General features: G+C 45.1%; 1 protein-coding gene across 3 annotated transcripts in view; it reads left to right on the top strand.

The window, feature by feature from the left end:
• ERCC6 (ERCC excision repair 6, chromatin remodeling factor) overlaps positions 1-12,111 on the top strand; it is a 126,874-nt gene that overhangs the window by 44,046 nt on the left and 70,717 nt on the right. For 2 of the 3 annotated variants that reach the window (XM_083615508.1, XM_083615509.1), the window contains exons 20-21: positions 1,432-1,510; positions 2,599-4,310. In XM_083615508.1, the coding sequence (XP_083471634.1) occupies positions 1,432-1,510; positions 2,599-3,033 (514 nt within the window). In that variant the 3' untranslated portion in view covers positions 3,034-4,310. Of the gene's footprint in view, positions 1-1,431; positions 1,511-2,598; positions 4,311-12,111 lie in introns of those variants that run through there. The other variant, XR_014548614.1, reaches the window with a different exon arrangement.

Raw genomic sequence — 12,111 nt, 5'->3', positions numbered from 1 at the left:
AGTGAATGTTCCTGTTTGTGAACATTCTTTGGAAGCCGAACATCTGATGCAGCTTTCGATTGTGTGCAGGAAGCTCCTGCAGTCAATTGGAAGCTGCGCCTTGGTTGTTGAATGTTTTCAGAAGTCGAACTGACTTCCGGAACGGATTCTGGTTGACAGCCAAGGTACAACTGTATACTTCCAGTACCATTACACTTTACCTCTGTGAAGTTTTACCAAGAGGAGAAAGGTAAATGGACGATCAAAGTTTAAACTCATTTTACTGCCTGGATTCTCTGCTTCAGCCCTCATAATGCCCCATAGAGCAGCATGGAGCTGGGCTTGTTCCTAAGTGGAACACTTGCAAGGTGCTCTGAAGCTGTCCTGAGCTGAGGTGTTTTCAGCCTATTTGATGATGATGATGATGATGATGATGATGATAATAATAGGGATGCGGGTGGCGCTGTGGGTTAAACCACAGAGCCTAGGACTTGCTGATCAGAAGGTCGGCGGTTCGAATCTCCATGACGGGGTGAGCTCCCGTTGCTCGGTCCCTGCTCCTGCCAACCTAGCAGTTTGAAAGCACGTCAAAGTGCAAGTAGATAAATAGGTACTGCTCCGGCGGGAAGGTAAACGGCGTTTCCGTGCGCTGCTCTGGTTTGCCAGAAGCAGCTTAGTCATGCTGGCCACATGACCCGGAAGCTGTACGCCGGCTCCCTCGGCCAATAAAGCGAGATGAGCGCGGCAACCCCAGAGTCGGCCACGACTGGACCTAATGGTCAGGGGTCCCTTTACCTTTACCTAATAATAATAATAATACCCCACCCATCTGTCTAGGTTGCCCCAGCCACTCATGGCAGCTTACAGCATATATTAAAACATAAAATCAAACATTAAAAACTTCCCGAAACAGGGCTGCCTTCAGATGTCTTCGAAAAGTTGTATAGTTCTTTATCTCCTTGGCATCTGAAGAGAGGGCGTATCACAGGGAGGGCGCCACTGCCGAGAAGGCTCTCTTCCTTGTTCCCTGTAACTTCATTTCTTGCAATGAGGGGAACAGCAGAAGACCCTCGGGAGGAGGAACTCAGTGTCCAGGTTTAGCGATGGGGGTGGAGACGCTCCTTCAGGTATACTGAGCGCTTTGTCTGGCTGAAATGTGTCCTTGAACTAGGATAATGCCTCTTGATTGTCCGGGTGTGTGTGGAAAGATGGCTATAGGTTTGTGGAAACCTCTGGCCTTCACATGGCTGGAATGTAACCTACTGTACAAAGTAAAAGTCACATCTTCCAGCTGCATCCACTTTTGCCTCTGGCTTCACCCACCATGAGCATGCGGTCCCCAGAAAGTTATTCACGGGTGGAAAAAGGTCTCTGCATTCCCTTGCAGTTATCTATCTTATCACGGGTATACATTTGCAAAGAATTTGTGTGCAATTCTTTGGTATGTTGCAGAAGCAGATTTGGTCAGAAGAGGAACCCAACCTTGGTGACAGAGTCTACCTCCTCTCCATCTCCAGGAAAGAAATTCAAGGTGAATAAGCACTTCATATGACAAGCCTACAACATCATTCCACAGCTTGAAAGCTCCCAGCAGAGATCATCATTTGCTTGCTGACTGCTCAATCTAGCTGAGTTAAACTTATAAACAGGAGCATTATTCCTTCCTTGCAGTTGTGCAGCTGGGGCTGAGATTGAGACAAGTAAAAATGCAGTTTTATGTCAAACTAAGTGCAAAAGAAGCCATGCCTGTATTATATAATCCATTGAAGCTATCAAAATGTAGGCAAATATCACCCTTTGCAAAGTGATTGCCACTTTAATGTGATGTCGTTTGATATATTTGTCAGTGTTCAGTGCTAACACTTGCGCTAACAAAACACATCTGTTACTGTTCAGTTTAAAAAAAACCCATAGCTTTCCAGTGAAGCACAGAATATGTAATTTGATCTTCCAGAGAGATGATAAAATATGCTACAAATAATTATTATAAATTACATTCATTATACAGCAATATAATGATGTGTACACGTACGTGCGCGTACACACACACGCACACACAATTTTTGTGTATATATGGAAATAATAAGGAAATTAGAATTGTGTGTTTTCAAATCACAATTGGCTGGATCCAGATTAGTCATTGTGCAGACAGAAGGATCCCTTTCATTCACAGAAGGCACCATAAGTGTGCAAACTTGTACAAATGAAAAGCTACCCAAAACCTTCTCACAAAAGCATCTCGTGTGTCTATAATTTCAACAGGTTCCCATTGCATTGGCAAATTATCTTCACCTCCTTTGCCGTTTTGAAAATGCTTTCCTAAATATGTATTTTTTCTAGATTTTTGATAGGTCCAATATGACTTGAATTGATAGTGTAAAACAGGGCTGGTGTGACACTGGCCCTTCCGCTACTTGATCACTAAGCTATAAAGCCACAGAGATTTTGTGACCATGGAAAGATGAACCTGTAGACTTCTGGGCTCACACTTCCTTGGCAGTTCGCCATCTACAGAAGATTTTTGTTGTTCTTCTCACTATAAACTGCTGTTTTTCACAAGAGGACGAGGTTCTGTGTATATGAGAGCTTCCTTCAGTATTTTCCCATTTCTGTTTGCAGGATCTTGAGAAAAGGAGAGAAGAGAATAAAAGCAGAAATATTTCTCCCGCTCACTTTGATGGAAGGGTGGAAGCAGGAGAGTCTTCTACAAATGCCATGGACTCATCATCTCTGCTAGCTAAAATGAGGGAAAGAAACCATCTGACTGTACCCCAAACAACTGACAGTCAAACGGAGGAGAATCTCCCACAGGGGGCAGCTGCACCCTCTGTAGCTACAGAACATCAGGAGTTACTGATGGATGTCCGAAACTTCTTGGCTTTCCAGGCCCGGGTGCCTGGTCAAGCCAGCACTCAGGAAATACTGCAGGAGTTTGAATCAAAACTGACTGTGGAACAGTCCTCGGTCTTTCGAGAGCTCCTGAGAAACCTCTGCACTTTTTATAGGAGGCCAAGCGGGGAAGGACTCTGGAACTTAAAACCAGAGTTTACCTGACATATTATTGCTGGGTGTGTGCTGTCCATCCGACGCTTTTTGCAGTCAGCTTTTAAAGTGATGCTGTGCTCATCATATGTAGTGAGCTGGTTGGTGCCTGGTGCTCTGCTTTAAATACCTTTATATACTGTTTCACACACGAAGTGCCGTCTACCTCAAAATGCATCACTAGCAGCCCAGTGGTTTTTTGCAAAAGAACACGACTGGGACTCAAAATACTTGATTTATAACTGGATTTCCATTCCGCTTTCTGATAACCTACGCCATAAAAATCAGAAAGCACAAGCTGTTGGTCCGAATGCATATTGCACGTGATGACATCTTAGGTGGGTACCGGGTGCGTAATCACAGTGATTAACAATGTTAAGAATAATTGCATTTGATCCTGAGATGTATATGCACTGTATACTCTTTGGAAGTGATCTGTATATGATAACTTCTTCTACTGCCGGATTTTAACTGGTCTAGATCTGGGACTCAGCGTCCTATTTGGGTGTTAGCAATGACGGAGGGGCAGGTCTCCCTCTATATCAGAAGTTCTCACACACACGGTTAGGGGTTTCTTGGTGTTATCCATTCAACTGCCTATCTTGCTGCAGTGGCTGGAAGCCACAGGCTTGGCTAGAGAGAAGTCATGATTCTCTCTTTGGTTACTAAATGAGTATGATTGAGACAAGCTTGTACAGGGTGCCTCATCCAACACCACCTTTTTCTTTTGAGGGGTATGGTTCTGTTGGGAACTTGGGCATTCATTACTCCAAGAGTTATGGGCAGTTGATAATAAGTGCAACCTGAAGCACAGTACACCGGAAAAAGATTTTTAAAAAGTTTAGTGATTTATTGTTTGCCCAATAAGGCAGCCTTAGTAACTGACGGTCTTCATCAATTCCTTTGAGTAAAGAATGGACATGATTCCTGGTTGGTGGCAATGCGTGTGGTCGGTCTGATGTTATTACTCTCTCGGTTGCAGAATTCTGGCAATAAGAGAAATAAACCACGGAAGATCTAGAGACAAGAACATGGGCAATTCATTTTGTTGGGATTTTTGTGCTTAGCGGTACTCCGTTGATTGAGATATGTCAATACTGGCTTTTGTATGCAGAAAAACAAAATATCAAAAATATTTTGTGTGTCAAAAATATCAAGATCTACCATATACTCCACTAACACTGAAGCAGTTGGTAACAATAATCACTTCTACAGTCATGTAGCTCTTTAGTTACAACTTGTGATAAAATAAGTTGCACCTACAACAAATAAATCTACTTTATAAGTCACTGTCCTGTTCGTCATTCAGCTAGAAGATCACCTTGAATTTGATGGTTATCTATCCATTTTGGTCAAATATACATCTGATAGTGTCTGTCTCTGAGCTTTATGCAAGGTGCAGTTAAAAGACTCAATGAGCATATCTGCTGCTCCCATCCTACTTTTCCTTCACAGCAATGTAATTTTTTAAAAAAATAATACACTGCCCTTCAGTATTTCCATTTTAAGGACAGTTATCCGTATTCATGGATAAAATCAACAGCAACAGTAACGTTACACAGTCACCAACTATATTACCCAAATTTCACCAATGACTTCATAGGTGGAAGACAAGAGCACTCTTCAAATACCCGAAGGCTGTCGCACAGAAGAGGGCAAAGATTTGTTCTCAACTGCACCCAAGGAGAGAACTAGATTGAATGGTTTAAGTTATAGGAGGGCAGGTATCAGTTGAATCTTCAGATAAATATTGATGATTAAGAGCAGTTCAACAATGGAAACAATTGCTAGCCCTAGAGGGTGATGGGTTCTCCATTGCAGGAAGTCTTGAAGTAGAACCATCAGTTGAGAGAGCTTTATTTCTGGATTTCCTACATTAAGCACTTGGGGGTCAGGTTAGATTAGAACGGAATCTAAAGGACTGAATCACCCTAAACCAGATGCCCTCCTCCCCAGTCACCTTCTTCTCCCTGCCAAATTAAAAGGTGCTCTTACAACCTTTTGGATTTCAAGTATAAGACATCTGGTTCCATTATGATTGAAGGGGAATCCATCTGTTTCACTTTGTTCCAAAATGTTCCCCTACCCTTTGGTATGTTATCATACCAAAGCCCTTCCTCCAAACACCATGATTGCAGATTTTCTTGCTAAAGCAGCCCTACACATGAGGGGGAAAAGGATTTCCGAAAACATTTTGATGCCTTTCATTTCAGCAACCTACATGGCAACCTAAACTGGGCTTCCAATACTCCTTCACTTCATTTGCCCACTGTTCTATAGAGAGGCCACTGATTCTAGCACTCTTGGATCTACCTAGACCTCTTGTGATGTCAGCAGTCTTCTCACCAGGCAAGTAGCTCATCATTCAGTGAGCACACTTAAACCTTATTTTTTATTTCTTTATTTATTGAATAGATTTATATCCTGCCTTTTTTTAAAAAAAAACCAACTTGTGTTATAAGGAGGCTTACAATAATATAGAAATTTACAGCAATAATAAGGCCAAAAAACAGTGACAATAAAATTAATGCATAGTATAAATGCATCTCTCTTTCCCTAACTATTAAGTCTCCAATGCACAGCCTTAGTAGCGTGCAATGCTTTCTTCTTGGGGGGGAGGGGTGCAGGGGTATGCATACCCCTAAACATCTAACGGAAGAAGAAACTTAAAATTTTTAGTTTCTTCTCTAGCACAGGGAATCGTCAGTTCCGTTGAATAGCATGGTGAATCGTCAGTTCCGTTGCTACTCCTGATGGCAGCCTCACTTCCTGTCACAGTGTTTCCTGAGTCTCAGACAGAATGAGAGTACCCCTAAACATTTTTTTTAGGGGGAAAAAGCACTGGTAGTGTGTCTTCAGAAGGAAAGAATATCAGTTTGCCATGTAAGCAATGGACCAGTCCCTTCTACACTTCTTCAGAATGACGCAACACCTTTTCAGGTGTTTCTCTGCAACATTACCAAAGCTGTCCTCATAATACCGTGAATTCCCTTTGATGCTGTTGACATCACAGACTAGCCAAACGCAGGGGAGAAAGGCTCAGAGCTGTGGGACGAGTGACCAGCTGGCTGAATTTCAGAGTGAGGCTCCCTTTCCCAAATCTGAATTAAGCATCCAGTTCTCCATCGCTAAGCTTTTTGAGTTGGGGAAAGAATGACGTGTTTCCAGTAACAATTGATTGCAGCCTTGAGTGCAGGGAAAATGCAATACCCTGCTCTTTGCAACAGAAGTTCCACCTTCATGGGTGACAGCTGGATCCCACCCAGATTAGTAATGATTGCGTATTCATTGTGCAATAAACTGATTATCTAGCAAGGTTATAAGAAAACCACCTGGTTCCATGTGGGTTGTCAGCCAGCACTCCCAGCGTTCATACCTCTTCCTGTTAATCATTTGCTCGTTCCACAATTTTCAATGCATTTCTCCATCACTTTCCTAACAGCAAAAAGTCCAGGGTGTTTTTTTTTTAATAAGTAGATTTGTTCTGCTAAGGCAGCAAAGCCCTTTAATCTGCTTTAACTGCAACCCAAGTTTCCTCATATGCATTTAATCCTTCCTGCAAAACACTGATAGACCTGGGGCACTCTACCTCCATCACTGATCGTAAGCTAGTTGGAACAAGTTTATTCCTATAAATATATAAATGCTTGTCTTGTGGCCAGTAAGCTGGAAGTCCCAGATCCAAACTGAGATGGACATTACTTCTAAAGCAGTAGCCAGATTTCCTAGAAATAAAGGGTTTGGGGTGACCTAACACTTCATAGTATTTCTCTGAAGCCAAATTTTTGTTGTTGTTGTTTAGTCGTTTAGTCGTGTCTGACTCTTCGTGACCCCATGGACCAGAGCATGCCAGTCTTCCACAGCCTCCCACAGTTTGGTCAATACATGGTGCTATTGAGCTTTTTCCTAAGCTGTTGAAAATGTCCCTCTCCCTGTAACCTGCCCCCACTGTGTTTTTTAACTTCACGGGAAACAGCTGAGAGGGTGAAAAGGGGGCTGGACTGCATAAAAGGTTTCTCTTTATTTGGAAGCCCAAATAAACTTGCTGCTTGGCTGATCAGGGGGAGAGGATGTGAGATTAGGCAGTGGGCCTGAAGAGGTAGCCTGGGGAGTACAAATTGCACATTTCTGAACAAGAAATTGAAAGGAAAAAACATGTTTCCTGGAGACAATGCATAATGACAGTATAATGTACATATTGCTTGGAGAATATGCAAAATGCAGTCGATTTAAACACATTCCCCAAACCCTCTTGGAGGTTATGCTTATTTCCCAAAGAGAACGTACAAAATTGAGTTGCTATATCGACATGTCCCAAGATCTGTTGGAGATTATGTATATTTATTGGGAAATGATTCCCTCTTCATTGAAGGATTATGTGCACATTTTCCAGGAGAATGTGCACAGTGGCCAGTTGTTATGCACATTAGCTGCTTAAACTCAAATTCCCCTTAACATATACCAGGAGTCGGCAACCTAAGGCCCATGGGCCACAAGTGGCCCATGGGGGTCGTTTAACCGGCCCATAGACCCCCGCCACCCACTCGGGGACCCCCACTGGCCACTGGGTTGGCTCCCATGCGCTGTGCTAAACCGGCATGGAACAGCGGGGACCGCCTTCCACGACGCTGGCCGGCTTCCCATTGGCTGCAGGAAGCTCCTGCAGCCAATTCGAAGCTGGGCATGCCTTCTCCGTGCTGGAAGGAGTGCCGGAAATTGTGCATGCGTGTGCACTCCAGCCCACTGCGACATCTGCAGGACCGTGAACCAGCCCAAGCCACAAAAACTTTGCTGACCCCAACTGCAAACCACATCAGCATATCCTGCAACTGAGATCCCAGGAGCCACAAAGTGGTTACTCGTCTAGAAGTGCCATCAGCTTGATCTCTTGCAGGAAATGTGCAAGAAAACTTGTAAACAAAAATTGAGGCAAGTTCAGTACTTTGAATAAAAGCTTGGGCCTTCTACCTGCTGTGCGTAATCTCACTGCTTCTGAAGGGAAATATGGGACAGCTGCATATTCCTGCACTGCAGATAGGTGGACTAAAACCTGATGATTCTCAGCGTCCCTTCCGACTAATAATAATAAACTGGAGTGCTACTCAGAGCTTTTGAGGAAGTTCGAAAGATTGTTGGTACTGGTAAAGCTCAGACATAACCATGTGAAGGATCAAAAGCAAATGGGGAAATGTAAGCTGTACATTATTACTTGTAAAGGGACCCCTGACCACTAGGTCCAGTCGTGGCTGACTCTGGGGTTGCGGTGCTCATCTTGCTTTATTGGCCAAGCGAGCCGACGTACAGCTTCCGGGTCATGTGGCCAGCACGACTAAGCCGCTTCTGGCGAACCAGAGCAGCGCACGGAAACGCCGTTTACCTTCCCACCAGAGCGGTACCTATTTATCTACTTGCACTTTTGATGTGCTTTCGAACTGCTAGGTTGGCAGGAGCAGGGACCGAGCAACGGGAGCTCACCCCGTCGTGGGGATTCGAACCGCCGACCTTCTGACCAGCATGTCCTAGGCTCTGTGGTTTAACCCATAGTGCCACCCGCAACACAATTGTGCTGTGTAGTGAATTCGGAATATTCAAAGCAATGTGGGCCCATGATAAGCTCACCTTCAGTAATGAGACGAGGAACGCACTAGGTGATCCAGAGCTACTCTTGCCATTAGGCAAAATGAAGCTACTGCCTTGGGTGGCAAATTTGGCATGGGGGCAACGGGAGCCCCCGGCATCCGCCTGATTCTCCCAGCTGTTCTCTTACATTGCCACATGGCCTGTCCTGTGTCTCCTAATTTGGCTCAGGTGTTCTAGAGGACATTATCCCAGCACCGCTTAGAAGTAAAATTCAGTTATTAGTCCAGTTGGCTTCTGTGCTTGAAATCACCTCGGGCAGCAAAATGTCTTGGGCCATCCCTGGACAGATCAGCCTTTGCCCAGTTGCTCCGTCCACAGGAATCGCTTCTGTGGCATCTCCCTGCAGAATCGGCTGGATCCATTCCAAGTTCTCCGACAGATGGCCGAGGAATTGCCAGGCAGAAAAGGGAGGATCTAACACTAATGGTTGGAGCATCCCAAGGGTCTGCAATCTGAGACACTGAACCGCTACGGCGATGGTACTGTTTTTCTACAAAAACTAGAGCACATATTAGATCTTCTCCAGGACATAATTTCATGGGTGGCATCAACATGTGAAGTTCAGAAAGTGTAAAGGTAAAGGTAAAGGGACCCCTGACCATTAGGTCCAGTCGTGACCGACTCTGGAGTTGCGGTGCTCATCTCACTGTATTGGCCGAGGGAGCCGGTGTTTGTCCGCAGACAGCTTCCAGGTCATGTGGCCAGCATGACTAAGCCGCTTCTGGCGAACCAGAGCAGCACACAGAAATGCCGTTTACCTTCCAACCACAGCGGTACCTATTTATCTACTTGCACTTTGTGCTTTCGAACTGCTAGGTTGGCAGGAGCTGGGACCAAACAACGGGAGCTCACCCCGTCACGGGGATTCGAACCGCCAACCTTCTGATTAACAAGTCCTAGGCTCTGTGGTTTAACCCACAGCGCCACCCGCATCCCTTCAGAAAGTGTAGTACCAAGGAATTTGCACCGGGTGATTGGAATGAAGTTTGCCATCCTCAGTTAATGTCTCCTGTCTGTGGCATTGTATTCTCTGCTACAATAATATTACTGGCTGCAATGCAAATTTAAGAAGAGTGTTGCTGGGTCAAGCCAAAGACCCATCGAGTCCAACATCCTGTTCTCAATGGAGCTAATCAGATGTCTAATTAAGAAGTTCATAAGTAGGATATAAGTACAACAGCGCTTGTGATTTCCAGCAAATTCAGAGGCATGCTCTCCTCCAGTGGCAGAGAAAGGACTTAGTCATAGCTGCAGCCTCCACAAATCTATCCATGAATTTGTCTGTTTATATTACAAAGCCATCCAAGTTTATGGCAATTGCTGCATCTTCTATTTACATGTATGTTAATAATATTAACACTACCATCATCATGATGTTGATTTGTTGGTTTACCTTAATAAAGGATAATAATAATTTCTTAAAAGACTGAAAAGTCAAGAAATCGCGAGAATTAAGGAGATCATTATAAACAATTTGCAAGATTAGATGGATCAAGTAGAAATCTCTGCCACCATCCAAAGCCAACCCAGGTAAAATGTGTAATCAAATTTAACAGTTTCTTCGCCAAGCTCTAAGCTTTAGTATGGGAAAGATGTGGGTGGATTTTGGGAATTACAGAAGAAATCTGAAAGATAAGAGGGAGAAATGCCTTCATATAGCACATCTGAAATCAAAGAACAAATGTGGAAAACTAATTTGAAGGGTGGCACTGGGCCAAGAAGACACACATTTTTGCTCAGCCATGAAGCCAATCACTATCTCTCAGCCTAATCCGCCTTCCAGTGTTGCTTTGGGAATCAAATGGGGAAAGAGGGGACCACAAACTCCATCCTCCTCTTCTTTGAAGGATTATTATTATTTGTTAAGTTTCTTAGTTGGCCAGGGCAACCCAAAGCAGCTTACAACCAACCAGACACACAGACCAAAAGCCCCACATGGATACATTAAAACCACAGATAGTTAAAAGTCAGGTGCCCAGTTCTAGAGGAAAGTTGTTGCCTGGCACCTAAAGATATACAACGATGGTGCCAGGCAACAGGGGCGGAGGAAGGGGTGTGTGGTGGGGGCGGGTTGCCCCGGGTGTCACCACTGAGGGGGGTGACAAAATGTCGGGCGGCACTCACCACGGGGCCTGCAGCGCGCCCAAGCCACATGTCTCTCCTGGGAGTGACGTGGTGGCTTGGGTGCCTGCAGGCTCCATGATGCCCCAAACAGTCCGCCTGTTGCCTCCTTAGCTGTAGGGTGGCTTAGTGGGAGGAGGCAGGCAGACTCCTCAGAGGCCCCATGGAGCGTCCTGCCCTGGACCGCCCCACCCCCGTGGGTGGTTGGCACCGCCCCTGGGCACAGGGCACATGCCCTGCCCCAGGCGCCCGATTGGCTTGCTCCACCGCTGCCAGGCAAGCCTCTCCGGGGAGAGCATTCCACAAGCAGAGAGCCATGGCAGAATAGGCCTGTTCCCGTGTTGCCATCCTCCAGGCCTCTTGCAGAGGGGGCACATGAAGAAGGGCCTCAGATGATGATTATGGGGTCCAGGTTGGATGATGATGATGATGATGATAATAGAATCATAGAATCATAGAGTTGGAAGAGACCACAAGGGCCATCGAGTCCAACCCCCTGCCAAGCAGGAAACACCATCAGAGCACTCCTGACATATGGTTGTCAAGCCTCTGCTTAAAGACCTCCAAAGAAGGAGACTCCACCACACTCCTTGGCAGCAAATTCCACTGTCGAACAGCTCTTACTGTCAGGAAGTTCTTCCTAATGCTTAGGTGGAATCTTCTTTCTTGTAGTTTGGATCCATTGCTCCGTGTCCGCTTCTCTGGAGCAGCAGAAAACAAACTTTCTCCCTCCTCTATGTGACATCCTTTTATATATTTGAACATTTTATTTTATTTTATATATTTGAACACCCCTTAACCTCCTCTTCTCCAGGCTAAACATGCCCAGCTCCCTTAGCCGTTCCTCATAAGGCATCGTTTCCAGGCCTTTGACCATTTTGGTTGCCCTCCTCTGGACACGTTCCAGTTTGTCAGTGTCCTTCTTGAACTGTGGTGCCCAGAACTGGACACAGTACTCCAGGTGAGGTCTGACCAGAGCAGAATACAGTGGCACTATTACTTCCCTTGATCTAGATGCTATACTCCTATTGATGCAGCCCAGAATTGCATTGGCTTTTTTAGCTGCCGCATCACACTGTTGGCTCATGTCAAGTTTGTGGTCAACCAAGACTCCTAGATCCTTTTCACATGTACTGCTCTCAAGCCAGGTGTCACCCATCTTGTATTTGTGCCTCTCATTTTTTTCCCCCAAGTGCAATACTTTACATTTCTCCCTGTTAAAATTCATCTTGTTTGGGCCCAGTTCTCTAATCTGTCAAGGTCGTTTTGAAGTGTGATCCTGTCCTCTGGGGTGTTAGCCACCCCTCCCAGTTTGGTGTCATCTGCAAA

The sequence above is a fragment of the Podarcis filfolensis genome (assembly GCF_964270895.1).
Source record: "Podarcis filfolensis genome assembly, chromosome: 5".
NCBI lineage: Eukaryota > Metazoa > Chordata > Lepidosauria > Squamata > Lacertidae > Podarcis > Podarcis filfolensis.
This window is presented reverse-complemented; position numbering and strand designations above follow the sequence as displayed.